The sequence below is a fragment of the Oxyura jamaicensis genome, chromosome 1, assembly GCF_011077185.1.
Source record: "Oxyura jamaicensis isolate SHBP4307 breed ruddy duck chromosome 1, BPBGC_Ojam_1.0, whole genome shotgun sequence".
Taxonomy (NCBI): Eukaryota; Metazoa; Chordata; class Aves; order Anseriformes; family Anatidae; genus Oxyura; species Oxyura jamaicensis.
Genome location: NC_048893.1, coordinates 177,372,044 through 177,398,982, shown reverse-complemented (window position 1 = coordinate 177,398,982; position 26,939 = coordinate 177,372,044). Strand labels below are relative to the sequence as shown.

The window sequence follows — 26,939 nt, the reverse complement described above, 5'->3', positions numbered from 1 at the left end:
GGGGATCTCACCCAGGGCTGTGAATCCCCACAGGGAGGGGGCAAAGAGGCCGCAGCCAGGCTCTTTCCAGGGGTGCCCAGCGCCAGGCCAGGGGCAGTGGGCACCAAGGGGCAGGCAGGAGGCTCCCTCTGAGCACCAGGCAGCACTGCTGTGCTGGGCGGGCGGCTGAGCACTGGCCCAGGCTGCCCAGAGAGGCTGTGGGGTCTCCTCCTGGGAGAGCGGCACAAGGCGCCTGGATGGGGTCCTGGGCACCCTGCGCTGGGGACCCTGCTGGAGCAGGGCTTGGGGACGGGGGCCTCCAGAGCTCCCTGACAGCTTCAGCCCTGCTGTGGTTCTGTGAACTGAGCTTGTACCACTAATGGGAGTCAAGCCTGAAGACTCGATTGCTTTTGATTTTTATTTAGAGGCCTCCATAAACATCCATGGCAAAGGCTCAGGGAACTGTTCTGTAGCACAGGAGGTGATGGGCTCATCAGGAAACCCATTTCTGCCTTCACCTGAAGGTGAGATTCAGAGGAGTGCTGCACACACGTGACTGAAGGCGGTGGCCTCTGTCTGTTTACCAGCACTTCTGTTTTCCCAGGCAGTATTCTCCTCCTGTTCTAATAAATACAGTACAGAGAAGACTGAAAGCAAATTTCTTAGTTTTAATTTTTGCTGTTTTGGTCATGACCCAGACATCATTATTCCCAAGCTCTCTAAGCATGAAACAAAATCAAGTTAATGAATTTTGAATGCTGCATGAAATGAACTGGGAGCAGTCTAGTGTTAATAAGCAGCCTAAATGCTTCTCACTTGTGCTGCAGTACTAAGGAGAGAGGTTTTTTTTCTCTTTAGCAGAAAGAAAACATGTATTGCTTTATCAAGTGATGGAGAGCCCTTCACAAGCAAGTTAATAGATTTGTCATAGCTTCCATCTAGATCTTTAGGAGATAAATCTGCCTTAAGTCCCAAACATGAATTTTGAAGTTCTTTCCTTGAAACCTGAAGATCTTGGGCTCATTCATCCCCTTCGAAGTCCTCCCCATTGCTTGGTGTCAGCGATGTCCTTTGATGACGGAGAGTTGTGCTCTGATTACTTCTTCCGTGAGAAACATCGCCTTTATAATTTTGATTAATATTGCATTTTTCAATTGAATTGAGTGCACTGAACTGTAGAATTGCAGTATTGTGGGCCATGATTTGACTGATGGATAATCCACTTCAGGCTAATCTACCTCAGTAATGGCTGTGACATTCGGAAAATTGGTGTTGGATCAAACCAGAGAGCTCTTGGAGCTCAATATCTGATCTTTGTTAGGTACCTCACAACGAGGTAGATTAAACTATAGTGGAAGCATCTGCATATATATGTCTTTTAAAATCTTTGTGAGTAGATTTTAAATTCAAATATCTCTATATTTGCAGACTATCCAGACCCTTGTGTGTACACATGTGGTGCTGCAAGTATCATGCAACTGGTCCTGCCTGGTTCCAGGCTCTGGCAATTCCTAAATCTGTTTTCTGTGGCTTGTTTTTGTTCTGTGGCTTTTTGTTTTTGTAGTGGCTTGGCCAAACTGTTAGCTCCTGATGTTTGTGGAGAAATGTTCAGTGTGTGCTCTCCTGTGACCCTTTGTGCTGGTGACAGTCTGCTGTGAAGAGCAGAGCTCAGGCTGCACGGCAGGAGCACACAAGTTGTAAGTGATTGGATTGGGAATGTGGATATTTCAAAAATTGCTGCTCAAGAGAAGTGTCAGAGGCCTCATTCATACTGCATAGCTAACTGGTAGTGTACTCAAAGTGTCAATTAATATTGTGAAACATTTCAGTGGAAGTAGGCTGCTTTGAGTGCTTATGAAGAATATTGCTGCTTTTACAGTGATAAATGTACATGCATTTTATTATTTTTTTCTTTAGGCTCTGTCCAACACTGATTCTCCTCCTAGCTGTGCGCTGGAACCTACAATGAAACAGAATTTTGCTTTTTACAACATGGGCTACGAGGAGAGCTTTGAAACCCTGCCCTCGCCATCTTCCCAAGAGCGCACTGTTGCAATTGGGGTTGTGGGGATGACTTGCCAGTCTTGCGTCCAGTCAGTAGAAGGACGAATTTCCAAGGTGAAGGGCATCGTGAGTATTAAAGTCTCCCTTGAACAGAATAATGCCCTAGTAAAGTACCTGCAGTCAGAAATAAGCCCTGAACAGATTTGCCAGGAAATTCAGGATATGGGCTTTGACGCTAACGTCGCAGAAGAGAGGTTGACACCAGTGCCTGTAAGTTTACCGTGCTCAAGAGAAGCGGTAATAAAGCTTCGGATAGAAGGCATGACGTGTCAGTCCTGTGTCACCAATATCGAAGGACAGATGAAGAAGCTGCATGGTGTGGCAAAAATCAAGGTGTCGCTCGCTAACCAGGAGGCAATCATTGCTTACCAGCCTTACATCATTCAGCCCGAGGAACTCAAGAGCCATATCAGTAGCTTGGGGTACGACTGTACTGTTAAGAGTAAATCGGCGCCTTTGAAGCTTGGTGTGCTTGATCTTGGGCGCCTGCAGAGCGCAGACCCCAAGGAGACACCAGCAAGTCTTGAGAGCGACGGGTTGGGTCCGCAGGCTGCCAAGATGGGTAGCACAGCGACTGTGGCTGTACAGATAGAAGGCATGCATTGCAAGTCCTGTGTCAGAAACATTGAAGGGAACATATCCTCTCTTCCAGGCGTGCAAAGTATTAACGTGTCTTTGGAGCGTAAATGTGCCGTTGTACGGTACAGCCCAAATTTAATTACCCTGTCGGCTTTGCAGAAAGCTATTGAGTCCCTTCCACCTGGAAACTTTAAAGTGTGCCTCCCTAATGATTCAGAAGCAAATAACCAAGCATCTCCATCACCTGCTTTGCTATGTGGTCTCGCTGGAGAGCCACAGGATGACATGATGTGCACGGCTTTTATTAGGATTGATGGTATGACCTGCAATTCCTGTGTACAGTGCATAGAAGGGACAATATCGCAGAGACGAGGTGTGCAGCACATAGCAGTTTCTTTAGCTGGCAAGACTGGGACCATACGTTATGATCCAGCAGTCACAAAAGGAGAGGAGTTAAGAGCTGCCATAGAAGATATGGGGTTTGATGCGTCTGTGCTGACAGGTAAGTGTTTTTCTGTTCTGGGGTAGCGTGCCAAGCTAGGCCACAAGATATCTGAGTTGAGGCTCTCTTTTGGAGATAAACTCTTAAAATGTTGTATTGGTCTTACATTTCTTAAGGAACTGCTCTGATCTAATCTCACTTAGCAAGGGAGAGACCTTTCAGCTGTGAAGCACCTCATTTCAGCTCTTAAAAAATGCACTAGGAGGTGGAAGAGTTAGTTTGCGTTATGAGGCCTAAAGGCTTGAAAGTTGACACACAGTCTTAGAAGTGGCAGGCGCCCCAACCCACTGCAGTAGGTTTCCTCCTGTGGACTACTCCAGCCTCTTATATGCTGCTGTAAGTAGATCTATCAAACTGAATGCTTTAATTTACATTCCAAAATCCTAAAATATACAAACCTAACGAAATACATTTCATTTTAAACCCCTTTTTACTTGGTAAAACCACTTTTTACTTGGTTAAAATCCCTTCTTAGTTTCCTAATGCTTTGACCTTTATTTCTTGAATATTTTTATCTAGGACCTAAGCCTTGCTTTCAGCAGACCAAGTGCTGAGATGCATGTTCCCTTTGGTGGGAAGCAGGCAGTGCTTTTGCATGTCAGCTGCAGCACAGTTTGTACACTTCATACACATGCCCAATGTTTAAGAAGTTGCTATGGTGTGTAATCTCTCCGGTGAATTTCAAAAGTGGCAATATTTACTTGCTTCAGCTCAGAACAGATTTCCTCTTAGATACGGATGTAGTTTACCTGGAGTGAGTTGGTTTAATCCCAATATACCCAATCCTGTGAGCTTTTCTTGTGGGTCCAATCCCTCTGAACCTATGGAACAGCTAAGAACGAGGAAAAGTCCGTATGTGACATTTAATTCTGATTTGTTTGTTTCATAATTTGTTGGTAGGAGAGCTCCTGATCTGTCTGTGGAAAAAGAGGGGAGCCCGTGCTTAACATGTTCAGAAGCAACTCTTGCTCCTTTATACAACCTTCTGCCTGGGAGCTCTGGTTTGTGAGTGCAGCTGGAAGAGTTAGTTATTGGGTGTTTGTAATCTGGCAAAGAACAAAGGTGATCACCGTGGGCCTGTGTGTGTGGAGGTCTGAGCGCTGCAAATCCTCCCACTACTCATTTTGCAGTACTTGCATTATAAACAGTGTGCTGTAAAGAGAAACCTGTTGAGAAACTCATTATTTTCCCTGGTAGGGATGAGCTCTATGTAGAAGGCAACGAGAACAAAATGACTGTGAGGTTGGGCTGTGTTCTGTGTGCTGGATGAAAACACTCCAGTTCCCAATAGATCTTTATTGAGCAGAGGTAGCTGTAAGGTCTAGACATTGAAACTGGAGGGAGCCATTTGCCATCTGAAAGTGGAAAAGGAGCTGTGCAGAGTTACCTGCTCGTGTAAGTAGCGCAGGTGAGTGTATGTTGTTACACACATAGTAGCAATCTACATCATTTCCATGAAGAAACCAAGATTGCCATATCACCTTTCAAACAACTGAGACTTTGCATGACTGATAAATACGAGCTGCTTGTAGTTTTGTGTCATCGTATCGCACTTCAAATAGTGTTTGTTCACTTTATTGTGCGTTTATTCAAGATACTGGCATGGGAGCACATAAGCATCGACCTGATGCCAGCAATGCTGCGGTGCAGCCTCGAGCTCCGGAGTCTCCTTGCCAGGATCGTGCCTCAGATGCTCTTCTGGAGGGTCCTCACCTCGATGGGCCAAACCAGCCCAGTGAAGCCAAGAAGTGTTTTTTACAAATCACTGGCATGACCTGTGCATCGTGTGTGTCTACCATTGAAAGGAAATTGCAGAAAGAAGACGGTAATAATTTTGATGTTCCTATAATGAGTCTGGATGGGTCTAGTGGTTGGAGGAGGTATTTGGTGCGGTCAGTGGAAGGGGCTGTTGTAGAACATCTTGAGGTTGCTTAAACTTCACATTCCTCGTTAGTGCTAATGTAACCATGTCACTGTTTAACTGTCCTGCTGCACTGGTGGATCTACCCGATGGACGTAACTGTTTTCCAACAAGAAGTTGTTGTAATATGATGGACATGTCAAATAAGGCTCAAGACAAGAACAGAGACATTGTTCTCATTGTGCTCGCAGGGCCTTGCTGCTTTACAGAGCAATCCATCTCTTCCAGAGCTGTCGAGAGCTCTGACACATTTGCGATGTGAAACTTCAGCATACATTTGCACAAGCAAGTACAAATAAATGCATGGCTCCAGTGCCTGGGTAATTACGTGAGGCACAGCAAGGCTTATTAGGTTCAAACTCTGCAATCTTGGAGCTACCTCTGCCCTGACCATATGGAATATGAACAGATGAGCCGTAGTATGGTCTGCTGCAATGCTTTAGGAAGGTTTTTCTTACAGATTCCTGTGCCCCCAGTTTCATGTTGGCATGCCTTAGAGGAAGGTTTTGCTTATGGATTTGTGTGTGCCTCGTCTCCCAGTGATGCTCTCTGCATTAATATACAAATCAAGAAACAACTAGCACTTCAGATGGGTTTTGTTGCTTGTGATTTTTATGCTTCGTTGTTGTTTTGTTTTGTTTTGGTTTTGGTTCCAAGTCTAGATTTCTTTAAAAACAAAATAAAGGCCTAACATTGTGCAAAGGAATTTGTTTAGGGCTTTCCAAACTCAGAGAGTCCAGGGCAGAGCTTGTAGCAAAAGGTGTACAAATTGCTTATGATCTTTCTTTTTGTCTCATTAGACCACAGCAAGACTCCTCTTTTTTCCTGTGTACCTATTGCAACTCCTGTCGTTGCTAAAGGGAATTGTGTTATGGTCGCATCTCAGTAAAATCTCTGCTGCTGTGACCAGGGAACAACGCTAGAAGGAGGCAGAGAGAGATCACTGGACATAAAAAGACTCTAAGCTGTTACAGCCCACATCAGAAATCACTTGTAATATTTTATTTTTCTTCCCCTCAAATGAACTATCTAACCTTTTTTATTATTGCCACTCCAGGTATTGTTTCAGTGTTGGTAGCCCTGATGGCAGGTAAAGCAGAGATAAAATACAAGCCAGAGTTCATACAGCCTCTTGAAATAGCACAGCTGATCCAGAATTTGGGTTTTGAGGCTACTGTCATAGAAGATCATGCAGAAACAGAAGGAAATGTGGAGCTTCTTGTAAGTAATGTGTATGTGAAACTGTATGTTGGTTTTGGAAATGTCAGGTTTGGAAGAAGCAGCTTCTTGTAAATGCTTTTGTTTAAGGAGTTGTGGGTTCATCAGGCCAGTTCTGTCAGGTGACACTGGTTTTCCTTAATTGCTGAGAAGAGAAAATCGAGTTATCTTAGAAGGACCTGTCCAAAGGTGCCAAAACAAAAAGTAATAGTTGTATGCATAGAAGAGGCTTCTGTTAGCAAGAGGAAATGAAACGGATGGAACAGGACATGTATATCATCAAATACGTGATGAGAATGTCAGGGGATTTGTAGAAGAGGCCTGAGAAGTTTGTGTAAGATTAGTAAATTGTTCATACTGCAGACAGATTCTTCAAAAGTCTCTTTCTATTCTCTGATATGCACCTATTGTAAGACAGGTAACAACAGTCTGCAGTTATGCTAATAGATCAGAAAGTGGGAACATCTCTTACTGAAGTCACCAGGAAATTTCAGTAAGCTAGCTGGTTGCAGAATTTTATAATAAAAGTGGATAGTTACATTCTCAGCTTTGTTTCCTTTAAGACAGCTTTATCAACTCTTCATGCTGAGGGCTCGGGCGCTACCAGCAGAGTTTGAACAGTCATTAGTGTTTTCTTAAAAAGAAAAAAAATGATCTTCCTTGAACTTGCATCAACAATACTAAAGCTAATTAACTGTTGTACTGGTCCTTCTTAACACTGACGGTGAGAAGAGGCTGCTTTTAATTTCAAAGACTGGTAACTGTTCCTAAAATTGTGTTTTCTTCAGATTACTGGGATGACTTGTGCTTCTTGTGTTCACAACATTGAATCCAAACTTATGAGAACAAATGGCATATTCTACGCCTCAGTTGCACTTGCTACTTGCAAAGCTCACATCCAGTTTGATCCTGAAATTACAGGACCTCGAGACATTATAAAAATAATTGAGGTAGGTAGGCTTTAGGAAAAAAAAATAATAATTTTTATTTTTTAATATTTAATTTAACAATTATAAGGTGAAGCTAGAAAGAAAATAAAACAGCTGATATTTGGGAAGTGTCACTGACTTTTGCAAATAATGCATGGTGTTTGCCATATGTGTATGGTCTTGCCTATGTGGTAAAGCTGCTGTGCTTCACAGAATTACATAGCATCCCAGGCTGTTGCTCTAAAAACACCCCCCAACAATTACAACCCCCCCAAACTTTTAAAACCTCTATCTGGTAAAAGTGTCTCTATATCCATTCTGGCTGTTGTGTGTGTGGAATCGTGTGTTCTGTGTGTGGCATCAACAATTTCCAGTTGTTTCAGTGAAGTGTAGATACCTCAGAAGAAACTACTACTTTCTCTTGTCACTGGAAGAGTCTGTAAGTGTGTTGTAACAGCAGGGAGCTAAACCCTGTTCATACCATGAGTATTAAATATGTCTGTATACACTGGCATTTATTCCCATAATAATTCAGAGAGAAACCGTTTAAACCAAAACAGGATGTGATACAGCCTCTAAAGGAAAAAAATCCTGGCTTATCAGTAACCGCAGAGATCATAAAATCTGCCGTTATTGTGGCCCAGGTGTCGACAAAGCTTTTTCTTTTGGCAGAAGGAAAGAGAACTTGTGTGAGCCACACACAGAAAGTAGTCAGGAGAACAGCAGAGACTGTCTTCCTCTCATATACTTAAGAGTACTTGTTCAGAAAAAGCTCTTTGTCTGTATAGCTGATGCGGCCGCAGTGGTTAACGTGTTCGTAGTAGACTGTTCAGGCTGGTAGAGTAGTTCTGTGAAGTACATCTTTCCACAAGAGCATCTGATAATGTAGCTATTAATTTTATTTTTTTTTTGAGGGTTTTGGGGTAGTGGTTGCAATGCAGTAGCTCACTGAAGCATCAGTCAGAACTGGTGTTTTGCACCTTTTCTTTGTCCTGCAGTTAGCTTTGCAGGTTAAAACTGAATCTGGTAATCGTGATTTTCAATTTCAGATGTATTTATGAAATATACTGTTAACAAGATGAATCACAGAATGATTTGGCTTGGAAGGGACCTTAAAGACCACCCAGTTCCAACCCCCCTGACATGGGCAGGGACACCTCCCACCAGACCAGGTTGCCCAAAGCCCCATCCAGCCTGGCCTTAAGCACCTCTAGGGATGGGGCATCCACAGCTTCTCTGGGCAACCTGTGCCAGAGCCTCACCACCCTCTGAGTGAAGAATTTCTTCCTAATGTCTAACCTAAATCTACCCTTTTTTTAGTTCAGAGCCTCATCCTCTTGATACACTCCCTGATAGAGAGTCTCTCCTTATCTCTCCTGTAGGCCCCCTTTAGGCACTGGAAGGCCTCTGTAAGGTCTCCCCAGAGCCTTCTCTTCTCCAGGCTGAACAACCCCAACTCCCTCAGCCTGTCTTCATAGGAGAGGTGCTCCAGCCCTCTGATCATCTCATGGCCCTCCTCTGGACTTTTTCTAATGCATAGTCAGCGTATAGATAACAAAAGTCCTTGATAGTCCATGTTTTGAGTACTGGCTGATACATGATTTCACATTGGCAGGATCCGAAAATAAATAAGAAAATGGCATTTAATAAATATGGAACGGTGTCCTTTTCTGACATTTCTTCTAAAAGTAGTGTCATTTAAGTGTGTTATGAGTAATATAGTTAGTTTAATCAAAGCTAACTCATCTTCCCTCCCCTTTTAATAAAAAGGAAATTGGCTTTCATGCTTCTGTGTCTAGAAGAGTTCCAAATGCACATAACTTGGATCATAAAAAAGAAATACAGCAGTAAGTATTTCTCTTCCTCTCTCAGTAATGAGTGCATGTAGATCATCTCTCGTAATTCACCATCCTCACTTTCCCCAGTTAATTTAGCTTATCCTTGTATAAAGCATATTTAATTTTATGATTTGCTATTCGGTTCAGATACTTTTATTACTTTGATTAGCCTCAGTTTTTAACAGATAAAGCTCTATACATTTATATATGTAGGAGACACTGAAGTTGTCCTGAAGTATTGGATCTTTCCCAAATATTACTAAGCTGTGTGTCAGTACAGCACTAATACCCTTGCTCTGCACCATCATCATGGTGTTTGGCCTGGGTGCTGTGGGGTGTGCCACGACTGGGGATTTACAGCTTCTGCTTTTCAGGTGGAGGAAGTCTTTCTTGTGCAGCCTAGTGTTTGGTATCCCTGTCTTAATCCTAATGATTTATATGCTAATACCTGACGGCGGACACCATGGGTCCATGGTGCTGGAACAGAATCTCATTCCTGGATTATCTATATTAAATCTTCTCTTCTTTGTCCTGTGCACTTTTGTTCAGGTATGTCCAGAGTATTTCCTAAGGCTTTGCTTTTTATTCGTCTGCCATTTACATAATCTGATCTGATAAAGACAGGAGACTGGAAGGGTTTAATGGATTATACCTTCACTCTTCTCTGTACCACCTACATAGAATTAAGTGGGACTTTTCTGCAAAATGTCAATTCTGTAATTGCTCACAGTGCTTACTCCTGCCACAGTTTTGCCAGGTACATTTCTACGAGGGGGAAAGTAATGTTAAACCAAATAAATACCTAATGGGTTGCAAACTGGTTGGGGAACTACAGGTAAATCCCTTCAACTTCTATGCTTTGTTTATTTTGCATTTCTAGCAGAAGGGTGGTATTTAGCTGGCACAGCTGTTTAGAGAGCAAGGAAGGGTGAGTGAGAGGATGACAAGGGAATCAACCTCTGAGTAAATGACTCCACTGAAGTTGCATCAATATAAGGCTCTCATGGGACAGCAATCCTTTCCCTTATCTACTGCATGTTCATAATTCTACTATAAGAGGTGGTATTATGTGCTCCTTGCTTTCACTGCTTTGATCTTAATACAAGTTTGTCCACGCTTACACCAACAGTTTCTTGGTGGATGGTATTTTTACTTACAAGCTTACAAATCACTGAAGCACAAGACGGCCAACATGGATGTGCTCATCGTACTGGCCACAACGATTGCTTATGTGTATTCCTGTGTGATCCTGATGGTGGCCATCATTGAAAAGGCAGAGAAAAGTCCTGTCACTTTCTTTGATACTCCTCCAATGCTGTTTGTATTCATTGCCCTTGGGAGATGGCTTGAACACATAGCAAAGGTAACTCATCTTCGCACAAAAGACTGTGCATTTATAATGAGAGTAGCATAAAACTATTTGGATTAATTTGGAGTCAGATGTTTCTGATATGTGTGCTACTATGATCACTTAGGTTTCATGTATCATCGTGTTCAGTAGGCATCAACATTTTTATATCTCAGTATGTCTTAACCATACATCTCTGTTTCTTAGAGTAAGACCTCAGAAGCTCTTGCTAAACTGATATCTCTTCAAGCCACGGAAGCCACTGTGGTGACTCTTGGACCTGACCACTCAATCATCAGGTATTCATGACCAAAAATCCTCAGCCTAGGCCTGATGAGTTAATGTGAAAGAATTACTCTTTTGAAGCTGTTGGCCTAAATGATCTGTCTGTTCTACTTGTATCTTTTGTAGGGAGGAGCAAGTAGCTGTTGAACTGGTTCAAAGGGGTGACATTGTAAAAGTTGTTCCTGGTGGAAAGTTCCCTGTGGATGGAAAGGTCATTGAAGGCAGTTCTATGGCAGATGAGTCTCTCATTACTGGTAATTTCCCTTAAACTTGTGTAGGGATGTGAAATCTTCTGTAACTTTTTCATATAAGAAAAGAAAACAGCCCCAAACCAAAAGGTGTTGTCTGAATAACCTTCCAGCTTAATGAACTCTGTGCCTGGGCTTTGTGAGCTTGAATCCAAATCCTGTGTCCGCACGCACCCTAAAAAAAAACAAACAAACAGATTTTGGGATGTATATGCATGGGCATGAGACAGGGCTTCCAACAGGGACTGCCAAGTGAGCAAGGAAAGAGAAAGCAAGCCTCACAACCTGGGGCTCATTAAGGGTCATAGGACTTATTCATAATTTCTGAAAATTTCAGTTCTTTTTGTTAATATAATAAGGATTTATTTGATTGTGTAATTCTTATAAATAACTTAAAGGATTTGTAACCTTTACATTGCCATTGGCTTGCTTGATGTAGTTAGGTATTTCCTTTGCCTGCAGAGGAGGGACACCCTTGATTTTAGGAGAACCAGTCATCATCACTTACCTTAAGAACAGAAAATAAAGATTTGTAGAGATTCTTGGAGAGACAATGTGAGAATGGGAGCTTTGCCACAGAGATAATTTTTCTAGTCTTTGAAAATTGAGGGTGGAAGAAATGGAGACAGAATATGTAAACTCCCATGGCTGTACAAAATATCAGTTGGAGAAATTTGTAGCAGTTCCTTTTAAGGTCTATTTGTTCCTGGCCCTTTTGAGGGATGGCATACTGGAGGGTTAGGACTAAAGAAACTTACACTTCTTCCTCCATTATTGGTCTGACAAAGGACAAGTTGTAGCTCAGAGGTTCAGAGCAAAATGGCAAAGAGGGATTCTCATAATCCGGGTGGTTGGGCTCTTTTGTTCTGGGGAAAGGTGTAGGATTTCCATCCACCCCCAGCTTCTACAGTTGCTGGTGACTACTACACCAAGCAGTGTAGTGTTTTTCCAGGCTGCAGTCTGGATTTGTTAGAGGACTGATCAACTTTGTTGTGCTTTTGAAGATTAAACTGGTTATTGTCCAGTTAATCAAATAAAGCCTTGCCCAGATTCCTTCAGTAATGAAGTGATTTATTAAAAAGCTGGGAACGGAATGAGATAGCTGATGCTGAGTTTATCTGCAGGGATAGTAATGCTATTTTTTTTTTTTTTTGGTTGAGGAAAAGAGAGCATAAAGCATAACATCTAGTTTCTGGCCCATTTGCTAAGGATAATCACAGAAAACAGAGGTGGCTGAGCCATCTGTTTGTTGTACACTACTTCCAAATTCTTGGTTTGAGGAGCTGTGCTGTGTCTTCCTGTTCACAGTCCACATGTTATGTGACTTTTTTTAACCTCTGCTGGTGCCAAATCACAGTTTTTCATAAACATAATTTGCAGAGAAAATTTATCCTAAATCTTTTCTGTTAATACCCTGCATCTTGGGTGCCCCAAAATTAGCTATCTTCTCTCACAGTGAACCTGTCCGTCCCTTTGGCTGTTTATTTTGTGATGCATTTCTTAGCCAAGATACTCAGAAAGATTACTTCCCCTCCCGTGTGTCTCAAAGTTCCAGTGAAGGCATGAGAAACCATGACCTATTTTAGGAAAATCTGGGAGTAGAGACTGTAGATTTATACTAGGGCCCACTCAAATATCAGGATGCAGGCATCTGGACTGTGTGTGATGGAAGGACAGAGCACTGGTGTTTGTAGGCTGGGGATTGTTTCTGGAGGTAGGAGAATGAGAGCCCTGGATCTTAGGCAGGCTGAAAAGGAAGAGCTAGAGACGTCTCCTAAGGCATTTGCTGCAAAAATAAACCCAGAAAAAGGTATATAGAAGTAAGACACCACTTACACACATCTTCAGAAGACAGAGAAAGACAAGATGTGATTTCATGTCATTATTCTTCAGCGTGCTGATTTTGCTAGCAGGCAATGTGCTGTGTGCTAATGGACTAAGTTCACTGTCATTAGAGCTGTTTGCACTGGTCTGGCACATTTATTCTTACTGTTTCTTTCCAGGGGAAGCCATGCCAGTCACTAAAAAGCCTGGGAGCACAGTGATCGCTGGGTCTATAAATGCGCATGGCTCAGTTCTTGTTAACGCAACCCACGTTGGTAACGATACCACCCTAGCACAGATTGTGAAATTGGTGGAAGAAGCTCAAATGTCAAAGGTAAAAGAAAAAGAAAGTAAGCCTTATTCACAGATTTTGAGAAAATAAGAAGATTCCTTATTTTGACATATTTACACATTCAGCAAACTGTGTTTTTCCAGACTTCAAAAAAAAGGATCAGATAAAGACTATTATTTTCATGAATTCTGCATATTTGTGTTTTGATCATAAACATGCAAATAAACATACAAATATATCTTCTTCTTTTTATAGGCGCCTATCCAGCAACTGGCAGATAAGTTTAGTGGATATTTTGTTCCATTTATCATCATTATCTCTACAGTGACTTTGATAGTATGGATCACAATTGGTTTTATAAAATTTGATATCATTCAGAAATATTTTCCTGTAAGTAATTTCGCTAAGAGTTGGATTTTGTTGTCAGTGAAATCTCCCAGTGAAATTAACATACCTTCTGTGTGTGTAGGGTTTGATGTTGTAATATGGCAAATATTTTTGTACAGTGTGGTGTTTTTTACACGGAGTAGATAATTAAACTAATTAAAATATATTTGCAGGTATAAATATACCTGTGCTTTTAGCCCTTATTTCTGCATGGGGTTCTTACAAACTGAATTTATCGGCACTCCTTCTGGATTAAACATTGTCTATAGCTGTATTGAAAGGGTCTGAGTCATTCTTACCATGCTTGAAATTTTGTTGGACATCCTGTTCCTTGGCAGATAGTGGGTTTGGCTTTAGAAGGAAGAAGAGCTTCTCTTTGCTTTAGGATGTGTATTGCTATGCTCAGCAACTGTGGTGCTCCATGCACCTGGAAGTAGTGTTCTCCTTTGGTAGATGAAGAAGGGAATGCCAGGAAGTTACACACTGGTCCAGGAGCCTGAGAGCAGAGTCACTCTGTCAAACCCCTTAATGTAAGGGGTAAATCTGCTGTATTGCTTAAATAGGCGGTGTCCAACAGAAAGTCGTGAAGCATACATGTGCTTGAGCAGCAAGAAAGCCACAAAACAATGCCATAAACAATTCATAATATTGATGTTTCTTGCCATTACAGTAACAATAACAGATTGCATTCCTATACTGGAGGTTTCTGGGTAAATGTGTGGCTTTTTTTTTTTTTTTTTTGCAATGAATATGATTAATTACACATCTGTGTTATCTTCTAACAGCAAACATGTATCTCTCTTTTTTTTTTTTTTTTTCCCCCTCTCTCACAGAATCAGAACAAACACGTTACAAAAGCTGAACTGATCCTGCGGTTTGCATTTCAAACCTCAATCACCGTGCTGAGCATTGCATGCCCCTGTTCTTTAGGCTTGGCTACCCCAACGGCTGTGATGGTGGGCACAGGAGTGGCTGCGCAGAACGGCATTCTCATCAAAGGTGGAAAACCCCTGGAAATGGCACACAAGGTTAATACTTCATTTGTACTTCTGTAGCTTACCTAGCAACATAGAAAACTGATGAAAAGAGGAGGAGGAGGAAAAAGGATTTGACACGTCTAAAGCCAGTAAGAAGATGAGTTTAAACTATGTTGTGGGAGACTAGATTAGACATAAACGGAATAACTTAAGTGAAAAGGATAAGTAAGAATAAGTTAATCAGACTGGTAATTATTGTTCTTACTGGGCATGATAAAATTGTGATATGAGAGACCAGAAGGCTCTTTACAAAGCTCTGCAAAATAAACAAAGAAAAAAGGAACAAATACAAAAGTAACAACAAAATGGAACAACAACTACAAAACAAACAAACAAAAAACAGGAAAAATACTTCTAACTAGCTTGTTTTGTTTTGTTTTTAACTTTAGGATTACAGGGAAAAGTAGGGTCAGGGCTTGGAAAATTAGGTGACCTGTTGGATTCTGCAAGGTTGATGGGCTGGAATTAGCTGACAATGGAAATAGTGCCGACTTTAAGGGTTTTGGTTTATGTGTTTCTCTGTGCTGTGTTTATTTTTCAAGATTAGAATTTAGCTTTGAGTTTTGGTGTATGTGGGGCTGTGTTTCTTGGTTCTTTGCTGATTCCTCAAGACCTACAGGGCTGGCTAACAAGTGATTGATAAATTTGGTGAGGTTAGCTTTGGTTAGATCACCATTTCTTGAATTTGTTGCAGTTTCTTGAATTCTCTCCCACCTGCTCTATCTCCAAACAACTTTGAATCCTCTTTCCTAAATGCTATTGCTAATCATTTAGAACAGCGTTCGTAAAAGCCCTCCTTGTATTGCTCTTGCATGGGAAAACACACACACACACACACACGAGAGAGAGAGAGAGAGAGAGAGAGAGAGAGAGAGAGAGAGAGAGAGAGCGCACAAGTCCTGCAGTGACTGTGTTGTCTGAGATCCTGATACAGGTACAGCATGATACAGCAGCTACATGGGCAATGAATAAGAAGGCATAAGGGGTCCTATTGCACAGCAGTTCACAGTATGGGAATTCCTGGCTTTTGTAGGTTTATTCATCTTGGTTTGGTTACACTAAACTGATTATTGATGTCTTGCCTGCATTTATGTGCCTAAAGCATGCAAGCATTCCTGTGATCACACAGCTTAGGCGGTAACTGTGGTTTCTTTCTTGCAGATCAAGACCGTGATGTTTGACAAAACTGGGACCATCACTTGTGGAGTTCCTAAGGTGATGAGGGTACTTCTGCTGGGAAACACAGCTGTGCTCTCTCTGAAGAAGGTCCTGGCGGTGGTTGGCACTGCAGAAGCCAGCAGCGAGCATCCTTTAGGAGTGGCAGTCACTAAATACTGCAAAGAGGTACTTAGCCTTTCTGTTTCACCTCAGGGTTAAAGGGATCTATGTGAATGAGCAATGTTGTGTGAAATGAACAAGTTCCAGAGGGACAGGTCTCTCTGAAAAGTCACAGGCTGAAAAGCTGGCGGATTTTATGATTGTGCATCTTACTCTGGATGATACCTAGAAGGCATATGCTAAGATTTGGCTTTCTGGTAATTCTATGGAGTACTCAAGCAAGACCTTAGGAAGTTTTCCCAGAAATAACAGAGTCAAAAAAAAAAAAAAAAAAAAAAAAGGATTACAGAATATACCTAGGAAGAATGCTTATTTTTAAAATAGCATCATGAAGCAAATATATGTGGTGGCATTTCACATATTACCTGATGGTAGTAGTCACTTCTATTAGTCACTTGCTTATCTGAATAGATTAAGCAAAAAGCTTTAAAACAAACATGAATACTGCCCTGTGATACATGTGAATTTCACAAATGAATTAATAGATTACTCATGTTTTCACAAATTGTGCAGATCCTTAGAGGTCACTTACATATCGCATGTGTTCATCAGGTATTTCAGGAAGAATGAAGGTACAAATAGAAACCAATGTAGGAAACCTGCTTTAAAAATAACTAACTTCTTGCTGCTAAGGCAAGTCACTGGGCTTCTTGCAATTAGTTGATGAAACTCAAACTTACTAATGACAGATCTTTCAGTGGTGAAATTTAGAAGTTAACAGGTAAATTTAGAAGGAAAAAAAAGAGTGTAGGTAGTGATTCAGTTGCCTCTTTTATATTTAACATTTTCTGTTTCCAAATTTGTCTTAGTTTCCCTGATACTTCTGTCATTGTCACATGCACCAATTATTACTGGCTCATGGTTATATGAATTCAAATGCTATACTGCTTGAAGCTATTCTTACCACGTGCCTTATCATCTCAACATTGTAATGAGGTCACTGTACCTAGTTCTGACTTTGAGAGAGAAGCCAGAATAACTTGGTTATAAATGAGTGAATTGCAAAAAGATTGGAAAAAAAAAAAACATGGGCTCCTAGTAATCCGTTTTCTCATCTTGAAGGTACTTACTGGCTTCTCCCTGGTAGAGTCACCACTAGACCAGGAGATCCCTGGGATTAGATGCAGCTTTTTGCTGTCCTATGTGTGTGTGTATATACATAAGAGCTGATGCCACACAGCCACTTGTCTGTGAAGCTAACTAGAAGTTGCATCTTTTCAGAGGCTGTATGGCTTGCTCTAGTATTTCTTTTTAGTTCCTAGTCTTGGCTGAGGTCATGAACCAAACTGTAACTTCTTTGACTTTGAAAACCCCAGCACATCTAGGACATCCTTGTTTAATTTCTGCACTACTGATGCTCTGTGCTGCTTTGTTAAGTCTTTGTCAAGAGGGGGAATAAGGTCTATTCTTGGTGGGAGTTGTCTAGTATTTGTACCACACATTGACTGATGGAGAACTCTGCTTACATCTGCAGGAGCTTGGCACTCAGAGCCTGGGGTACTGCACCAACTTCCAGGCAGTCCCAGGCTGTGGCATCAGCTGCAAAGTTGGTGGCGTTGAGGCTGTCCTGGGCATGGCCGAGGAGGGTCTGGGTGAGCCGGACGCTAACAGGAGTGGGAACAGCAGTGTTCCTCTGGAAGATAACACACTGATCACGCTCTCAGAATCAGAAGGTACGTCTGCCCTCAAAAGGGACTGCTGGTTGCAATGCAAGGGCTAATGAGTCCTATCAGACTAGGAACAGCAGAAAGATGGAGAGAGAGACAAAGAACACGAGGGACAAAAATAAGCCTTAATGAAAATTCAAACTCTCTTCTCCCCTACTCTCAATTGCTCTGGTGCTGAGTACTCCAAAAGTCTGTATAATACATAGGCAATAAGCCATAGTCAGCAAGGTCCCTTTTGGACAGAAGAATGGTCCAGCAGAAAGCAAAGTTTGACAATTAGCAAGATCTTCTCATTTGGAGCAATTACCTTTAACATACGTTATCTTACTGCTACGTTTATGTCCTACGTTTTAGTTTTGTAATAACTTGGACCTTTTGTTTTCTGTTTCAATATCCCTCAAGGCACTTAATTAAAAAACAAACAAAAAAAACATATTCAGCAGATGCACAATAAAAGTTTCAGTGCCTAATGTTTTTGATTTAGCCAATACATTTATTTTTGTTTCAGGCTCTGTGAAAGGCACTTTGATCTTTGTTATTGTACGAGAGAAAGAATACATATTGAAAGCCTTCCTTAAGAAGCTCATCAGTTCTCTGAAGACTGTCTCTTCTGACCTTTTTGAGAAAGCTATTAGAAGAATTAAATAAAATAAGAACTTTAATCATCAGAACTGTGCCATTTGTGAATGGTGTTGATGTAATAGCTTCTCTCTTGCTTCAGATGGCTTTTGTGAAGTTGGATTGACTTCTTAATGAAGTGCTCTGCATACTGTTTCATTGTTTGTTAGAACAAAACTACTTTTTTGTTACCAAAAATAGCCTTTATATTTGAAAGAAGTTGTTAGTTGTGAGAACAATGTGGTGTGACATTTAGGAAATGTGCACACTGCACTTATCCAGAAAAACAATGCGAACTCACAAAGGCAAATATGTGCAAATACTTCCATTAAGTTCATCACGCAGCTCTGTGTATAAACGGGCTCAGAAGTGAGTCTTGAAGGAGAAAAGTTTTATGAGGCTGTCATCAGGTGGTGGCTATGCATTTGGGTTTGGCCATGACAGCAGCACTTCAAATAAGCCTCATTTCATTTGATAAGCCCCCAGATGAAGTGTCTTTGATGTGGCCATTCCCAGTCAAAGACGCACACAAAAGAAAACCTCTACAGAGTGTTTCAATAGTGTTTCAACAGCCTGAAACTGTCATTCTCAAGCATAATGTCTCTGGCATGTCTCCTGTTTGTAAGTTTCTCATTTTTCTTTTCTCTCTCCACAAAGGTCCATCAGCTTCCCATGTGTACTCGGTACTGATTGGAAATCGTGAGTGGATGCGACGCAATGGCTTGCACATTGCAAATGACGTCAATGATGCAATGACAGACCACGAAACGAAAGGACAGACTGCCATATTAGTGGCTATAGATGGTAACTGCTCTTCTTTGAAGAGACTTAATAATCTCAAAAGATTCTACTGAGGAGAGGATAAAAAACAAAGCAAACCAGTTCATTGGTAACTTAGTGTCAAGAAACTACTACTTATTATTATTACTTCCAGTATTTATATAATAATACAATATATGTACTATATATATAATGTATAATAATACAATTTATGATATTACAATATCACAGTAACTTGTAATGTTATAAATAATAATATTTACTTTCAGTGTTTAAAGATCTTGTTGGGTAACTTTTAATTTAAATATTCATTTCTGAACCTCCTGCTTCCAAAAAACAGTGCCGGGGCAGGGGATGCAACCACAAACTGATGTCCCACCCTGACTACATCACTTAAGGATTTCAGGTTGACCTGTTGCATTACTGATTTCAAAATATTCCATGAATAAACATGGGAGTTCATTAGATTGTTCAAGTATAAAAGAAACACTAGATCAGACTAAATGAGTTTTTCCAGGGGGCTTCTTTGCTACACAGAAAGGGATGCTAGACAACAGCTGAATATGAGAAGCTGCTGTAATGGTGATAGATTGCCGGTGCCCCTGTGATCTTGATTTGGGGCCTCTGAATTAATCAGTGAATAAATAATCTTGATGTGCCCACAGAGTAATTTTCAGAGGCCTTTGCATGTCTCTGCTGGGGCTCCATCAGGGTCCAGCAAAATCAAATGCTGCAAATCAGGACTCTGATGTACACTTGGAGTTCCTATTATTGCTCGTGATCGTGATTGTGAAAGTGGGGACTGAAACCTTCTTAATGCCTTGCTTTTGAAAAGGTAACACGCAATGTTAAAACAGTGGGATTTTTGTAGGTCATGTGAAGGAAAACATGGATATGCCTTTCAGTCAGTGTGTTGGAAGATGGGCACAGCATTCCTGTAGAGAAGTGATTAACTGTAATAGAGATCCAACCCTGAAAGATTAGGGGACATAAAAACAAATACTCTGCATGCTGGAGGAATAGCTTCAACATCTGACCTGGGCACAAAACATTCTCTGGCCCACAGTCATATTTGTCCATGCCATAAAACCTATCAGTCAGGCATGTTTAACAGCTACCCTCTTCTTTTCCCCTTCTTCCTGGTCCAAGAGTTTTATCAAAGGAATTTATTGTTAGGTCTGGAACAGACAAATAATAGGTTTGTGTGTGTGTTTATAAGTGTGTGTAAGAAAGGGGACATAGCTTAGAAAACTTCAGATGGGGGGGTTCAGGCTTGTGAAAGCTGATACTGCTCAGAAAGCATTCCTTTACAAGCCACCGTGGTGTGATGGAGGGAAAGTCCTACTCTTTTGTTGCCCCTTTGCTGCCCACAGCTGTTCTTAACACAGGATGTCTCTTTGTGAAGGTACCTTGTGTGGAATGATTGCGATAGCAGACACTGTCAAGCAGGAGGCAGCCCTTGCTGTGCACACGCTGAAAAACATGGGAATAGACGTGGTGCTGATAACAGGAGACAACAGAAAAACTGCTAAAGCCATTGCTACTCAGGTACCTTTTTGCGTTTAAAAAATGTGTGATGGGCTTCCAAGGATCTGCTTATTCCAGTGGACTGGGAGTAAGCAATCAAGAGTTTCCATGGATGTGTTAAAGAATCAGGTGAAGTTGTATGGCATAGTAAAGTCCAGTGACTGCGTTAAGATCTCGGTGAAGAGAAGCATTCAGTATTTCTCCAGGGGCACAGAGTTTCTTGCAGTAATTAGTCCATTGCTGAACTGAAGCCTCCTGCTTCCCTTCACTGAAGGGCAGTCATGTTTTGTTAACGATGATGGGAAGTGCCGTTAAGGTCCAGTCCTGTCCCCAGTAAGGGAAGTTGGGATTTGAAGTTGGGATCATATTTTAATTCACTCTTTCATCTTTGCGTTCAGTTGTTTTAAAGTGCTTTCCCACCCCACCTTTCTTTGTTAAGAAGTTTTTCAGAAACAGACTTTGATTTATGGCTCCGGGCGCTCAGGTGAAGTTTTCAAACGAGCTTAGTCTGTGCCAACTTACGTTTTCACTGAAATTTTGTCACTTACTTCCTTTCCAATGGAGAAATGGGGAGCCACTTTTAAAATGTTACTTTTTGAATTGTAAAAAGATAACTTCTACCTCTTGTAGTGAAAAGCTGATCTCTACCTGATGAGGCAGCCAGCCCAGGGGTGTTGTCACGGCCCTCTTTAGTACACCCACCTCTGTGCTCCAACTGCAGCACTAAGCTCTTGGTTAAGCACCTCCAGGTTAGTGGAGGTGTGGATGGGTAAATTTACCCAGCCATCTGCTTTATTTTCAGTTTCCCTGAGACTTGCATATTTGTGTTGGCATTTCCCTAGTGCAAGTGCCTGATTGTATATGACTCTTGCGTGCGTTTCCCTAAAACTTTTATTGGTACATATCCATCAAGCAGCATGATTATCTGAAAACTGTCTGTTTTAGCCATCAAACCCTTACCTGCCAGGGCAGTAGAGCTTCAGGAGCCCTGTGAGGTTTGCCAGCCTCTCTGCGGTGATGACGAAGGGGGCTGTAATCCATCCCTTTCTTACATCAAAGGCATGTTGCTCCTCAGCTTTCTGTGCCGCTTGCAAGTGTTGCCTTGACCAGAATTAGTTTGGTCGATCTTCATTTGCTTTTCCTTTTGGTGTGAAGCATATCACCAACGAGCATGTGTTTCTTTGTACGTAGGTTGGGATCAAAAAAGTCTTCGCTGAAGTTCTTCCTTCTCACAAGGTTGCAAAGGTCCAGGAGCTCCAAAATGAGAGGAGGAAGGTTGCGATGGTTGGTGATGGAGTCAATGATTCCCCTGCACTAGCCAGGGCTGACATCGGAATTGCGATTGGAACGGGCACCGATGTTGCCATTGAAGCAGCAGATGTTGTTCTCATCCGAGTGAGCACTACAATTTTGACCCGTCTTCTTTCATCACTTTATTGCTCTTCTTTTTAGCTCGGTATTCTGAAGACAGTATCTGGAAAACTTACAGTGCTTTTCTGTCTTGCAGAACAACTTGCTAGATGTTGTTGCCAGTATTCACTTATCAAAGAGAACAGTACGAAGAATACGGATAAATCTGATTCTTGCCTTAATTTACAATCTGCTTGGAATACCAATAGCAGCAGGTGGGTGACTGCCGGAGCTCAGCCTGCAGAAGACAGCGGCACTGCTGAGCTCTGTGGTGCCTCTTGCAGGATTTCCTGCTCAAGCAATTGAAGAGAGGTTCCTGAGGCATCTAAAACATGACAGAGGGAGGACAAAATATATATGTGCATTTATATTTATGCTGGTAGAAGAAGTCTATATTCTCCAAATTTTAAGCTCTTATGAGTGAATTCTTATATGTTAAAATAAAAAACACTCTTACTTTACATAGCAGTACTTGGATCAGTTTTAGTATATTCTAAACCAGCTCTAATGAGAGATCATCCCATTTCTTAGTGCTCCCTCTTTTACTCATCCCGAATTGCACGTTTTCTCTCATACTGTTTGGATTCTCTCTGCTTCTGTCAAACATTTTCTCATGCTCCAAATTCTTACTTAAAAGTTACTTTTAGCAATTCTCTTTTCTTTGTCAGTAAGTTCTCCCTCGTTTGCCTGGCCTGTCGCTTTGTCTTTCTATTGCTTTTGCTTTTTTTCATACGTGCAGAAGGGAGAAATAGTCTTACCTTGTGGCTGCAGTCTTGTAGCTGAATCTGTGCAAAGACCAGCCCTTGCAACTGAAGGGACATATTTAAAACTAAGTAAGTAAATTCATGTTTATCTAGTTGTGTTTCCAGAGGTCTCAGTAAGTCATGTTGCTCTGTTCTGTGATATGCAGGGACAGGAATGTTTGCACTGGGACAAACTGCCCTGGCTGACGTCCATATGCTCTTTTGCTAGGTGTGTTCATGCCCGCTGGCCTCGTGCTTCAGCCTTGGATGGGATCAGCTGCAATGGCAGCTTCTTCTGTGTCCGTCGTGCTGTCCTCCCTGCAGCTGAAATGGCAAGTTGGCTTACCCTGAGCAACTGGGGAGCTGTCGGCAGCGCTGCTGCTGGCACTGAAACGAGACAGTAGTTGGGGCGTTGTATACTTAAAAACACCTGAGAGCCCTTTAGCACGGGGATGTTCTGTCTAATTTGTGGCGCCAGGAGAGACGGATGTCACTCTCATGAACACAACCAGACTAAGACTATATTGAGTCTTTAATTATCAGCTAAAATAGTGACTGGATGCCACAAGGACAGCTGTGATGGAGATTGTGAACCAAGTTCAGTACCAAGGGAGGTACCGATCAGTGCTGTTCTTGTTGTGGATATCAACTGAACAAATAATTCAAACGGGAGTTCTCCATAAGGTAGCAGTAAATGGTTTTTGGAAGACTTGCACCTGTTTTTATTATTCAGTCTTTTTAATTTAGCCAAGGAGAAAAGGAGAAGCAAAGTACATTTATTCTTTTGACCTTTGCAACTGGTGAAAGCATCCTGCTTTTATTTTATTGGAAGTGAATGACTTTTTGAAATATAACAAGGTTTTTCAAATTCTATTAACTTTATATTGTACATTTTGGGGGTGCAGTTGCAATGGACCTCCTTTTAAGAGCTTTGTGAACAAACATCTTTTTAAAATCAGAATTTTTGGAGTTTCTGAAATTAGTCCAAACCTTCAAATACTTCTACTCTAGCTTGAGCCTTCTGTAGTGTACAGTGCAGTGTAAACTAATGTTAGAAATCTGTTACTGCATGATGATTCTGGTCCTGTGAATGCTCAGTGAGATCACGGTCTTGAATAAAAACCTCATTTTGAGAGACCTTCTCGTTTACTGTTTGAGCTGTCGTAATGCCATGTGATCACCGCTCTTAGCCATTAATATTTTGTCTAAAGTGCAGGTAGCAATTGGGTTGTCAGAAGTTTCTGATTTATTGTAATGCCAAAGTCACTTCCACACATTGACCTCTTGATACTAAATGTCTTTTCTCTCTCTCTTCTTAGTTATAAGAAGCCAGACACAGAAAGTTACGAGGCACAAGCTCAAGGCCGCATGAAGCCACTTACTCCTTCCCAAATCAGTGTTCACATTGGAGTGGATGATAGGAGGAGGGATTCGTCCAGACCAGCTCTCTGGGATCAGATTAGCCAAGTGTCTCTCTCTTCCTTGACTTCAGACAAGCTGCCCAGACATAATGCTTTTTTTGAGGAGGAGGGGGACAAGTGGTCGCTGCTCATGAACGGAAGAGATGAAGAACAGTGCATCTGAAGCACTGCTCCTAGTGCAGCAGGGAACATTCCAGTGACGAGAGAAACCGAGAGGAACATCAAGATGTTCAAGGTTATAAGCGAAGTTGTTCCTTCAGCTCACAAAACGATTGCAACTCAGTCTGGTGTTGGGTTGTATGGATTGCAGATTCCTTCAGGTCACCAGTTACCTCTGGTCACTGAAAGAGTCTGGGGCTCTGTAGTGAACTGGCTCCTTTGCACACAGCAAATACTGAAATAATGTAAAATTGTAATTTCAGAGTTTAATGGAGTTTCTCTCTTTTGGACTGCTTGCTGGGCACCAAATTTCATACTTTTCACTCTTTCTAACTTTATTCTTCCAGGAGTACATGAAGCAAAAATATTTTCAGAGCTTCCAGATACTAGTTTCAGTGTCCAAGTGAAAATATCCATGGCATACGGAGCTCTGTGGTTGGAAGCTGTACTTCTGAGCAGAATCCTAACTAGTCACATCACTGTGAGAGCACTTTATACTTAGGATTCGTGTGCATCTTATTGGACCAAAAATGCTTGTGTTTCACTGACTACAGCTCTCTGAAATGTCCATGTCAGACTTTCACTCGCTTTCAAGTGTCCACATCCTTTTGGTCCACATTTCCACTGCTAAACCTGTTCTGTGGTTCCCACTGCTCTCCTAGGTTTCCTCATTTGCTCCATATCAGCTCTTTTTTCCCCTTTCTTCTCACAGGACACCTTCTCTGACTTATTACAGTGTTTACAGATAGTCCTGTTTGGGACAAACTCCTTAAAGCCACTAGGAATATTCCATTCTTATTGCAATTCCTGGTGCAAGGTAGCACAGCATTTTCCTGTGGATACTTTGCAGGATCCTTTGAAGTCCCAGACAATTGGACAGTTGGCTGGCTCTTCCCTCTGAGTGAAGAATTTAAGTCAGCGTGAGTGAAGGAGGTATTTATCATGGAGTGACTGAAAGCAGGACGAGGTCTACTGTTGGTGTGACTCCAGCACGGCTGGATGAAGCAAGTTCACTGCACGTTAAATCCAGCTTGCTTGTTGGTTAAAGTGGAGTCAAAAGGTTAAATGGGACGTGGTGGAAAAGTGGCCCTAAAATGTTGGACTTCTGCTTTCCGTGGTATAATTTACTGTTTCTGATGACAGAAGGGCTTGAACTAAAAAGATCTGTAATAGCTTGAATTTTAATGTAAATGGGTTTTCATGTTTTGAATTGGTTTTAATTTTCATCTTTTCTCTAGTTTAATAAGAAATGAAGGTGCTGAACAAACATTTTTCTCTTTAACGTCTTTACCAAAGCTGGCAGTAACTTTGTCACTCTCAATGTCAAATTCAGCCCTTAACACCTTTTGGAGTCAGGGCAATCGCCTGCTTCAGTGCACTGAATCTGGTCCCATGGTGCTGTACTGCTGAATTGTGGGACTCTGAAGTAAGCAGACCAGAGTTTTATGATCTGATCTAAAAGGTGAAAGAACAGAAATGACTGTGCATTTAATTTCACTGACTTAAATACAGGACTGTTTCCAACGGGGGTTCAAGCCCTGCTCCTCCTAACGTTGTTTGTTTTTACGAGTCAGGAAAAAGACTGTTCCTAAAGCATCAGGCAGGTCTTCCTATTCTCTCTTCCTCTTAATATTATGCTTGAGCTGCCTTTAGAAAACATCAACAGCATTGTCTTAAATATAATTATACAAATCTGTTCTAAAACTGTAAAATCTCTTTATATGTGCAGAGATTACTTTCACGGCACACACCTTTCGAACGTGCCACAGGTGCCTACAGACAGCCCTGTGGGGAAGGTGGCCTACTGTTTTACTACGTTGGGTTTTCTCACCAGTGCTTACAGTAAAAATTTGATGGTTTTTTAAACAAACAACATCTGTGTGTCTTGGTTTTTGTTGTTGTTGTTTTTTGGAAGGGTGCACCAAAAATAAAGTGATAGATTGCAGCAGAACTAAGACTGACTTGATTATATGGGTGACTTATCACCACTTTTTGGAACTTCAGACCAGTCTGCTGGCTAGATTAGTCTACTGCAACACATGAAAAGTAGTTAAAGCCAAAGATCACATTATACACACATTCAAAATTGCAGTGTACTTGGGTAAGAGAGATTTGGTGGCTGATTAGTGTGACTGCTTTGAGATCTAGTTCAGGCAGAGTAAGCAGGGAAAAAGACAATTATACTGTGCATTGAGGCAGGTAAGGCTGTAAGCATGCTGAAGGGTGGAATTAGAATTCCAAACTGTCCTGAGGACTTGGACAGGACTGACAAATGTTGCAGAGAGGACAGAGGAATTAAAGGTCAGCTTGGCAGGAAAAGGTCAAGGAGTTGACTCCCGTTTGTTTTGTGACCCATTCTAGCAGCAATGTGGTGCTGTAAAGTGGACATGTACACAGAGGTGGTAACAATTGTCATCTACGTGACATAAAACAGCTCTGTTCAGCTCTGGTGAGGTATCAGCTGGAGCAGCAGGTCTGGTTTTGTATGCCATGCTTGTTAGGAAATGTTGTAGACAGTTCAGAAAAGAGCAAGGAGACTTAGGAGAAGTCTAGAAAACATGAGAACATAAGTACCTGAGAATAAGAAATGTAAGAAGAGTGAAAGAGCTGTGCTTTCTCTTATTTCTGTGGAAGGAATATGAGCTGGCACATCATCAGAAGGGAGGACTCTGAGCTGATCACACTGCCCTGCTCTCAAGAGGTGCCAGAGGGCTGGAAGAAAGACTAGCTTTTACTTTAATGCATTCAAATAAACTGGGCAATATGTACAGATTTTGTAACTGTATTTGCACAGTGTCTTGAACTGTAAACTGCTGTGAAACTTG

The 26,939-nt window shown here is 41.6% G+C and overlaps 1 protein-coding gene across 6 annotated transcripts in view; it reads left to right on the top strand.

Moving 5' to 3' along the window:
* The window catches only part of ATP7B (ATPase copper transporting beta), a 45,173-nt gene extending 19,108 nt beyond the window's left edge, over window positions 1–26,065 (top strand). For all 6 annotated transcript variants that reach the window (XM_035323594.1, XM_035323603.1, XM_035323619.1 and 3 more), the window contains 20 exons: window positions 1,897–3,124; window positions 4,719–4,949; window positions 6,103–6,266; window positions 7,052–7,213; window positions 8,963–9,039; window positions 9,405–9,579; window positions 10,160–10,393; window positions 10,586–10,677; window positions 10,790–10,917; window positions 12,915–13,069; window positions 13,283–13,417; window positions 14,248–14,442; window positions 15,613–15,795; window positions 17,264–17,462; window positions 18,732–18,878; window positions 20,260–20,402; window positions 21,573–21,776; window positions 21,889–22,006; window positions 22,764–22,866; window positions 23,854–26,065. In XM_035323594.1, coding sequence (XP_035179485.1) covers window positions 1,897–3,124; window positions 4,719–4,949; window positions 6,103–6,266; window positions 7,052–7,213; window positions 8,963–9,039; window positions 9,405–9,579; window positions 10,160–10,393; window positions 10,586–10,677; window positions 10,790–10,917; window positions 12,915–13,069; window positions 13,283–13,417; window positions 14,248–14,442; window positions 15,613–15,795; window positions 17,264–17,462; window positions 18,732–18,878; window positions 20,260–20,402; window positions 21,573–21,776; window positions 21,889–22,006; window positions 22,764–22,866; window positions 23,854–24,118 — 4,338 coding nt within the window. In that variant the 3' untranslated portion in view covers window positions 24,119–26,065. The remainder of the gene's footprint in view (window positions 1–1,896; window positions 3,125–4,718; window positions 4,950–6,102; window positions 6,267–7,051; window positions 7,214–8,962; window positions 9,040–9,404; window positions 9,580–10,159; window positions 10,394–10,585; window positions 10,678–10,789; window positions 10,918–12,914; window positions 13,070–13,282; window positions 13,418–14,247; window positions 14,443–15,612; window positions 15,796–17,263; window positions 17,463–18,731; window positions 18,879–20,259; window positions 20,403–21,572; window positions 21,777–21,888; window positions 22,007–22,763; window positions 22,867–23,853) is intronic.
* Window positions 26,066–26,939: the final 874 nt, after the last annotated feature.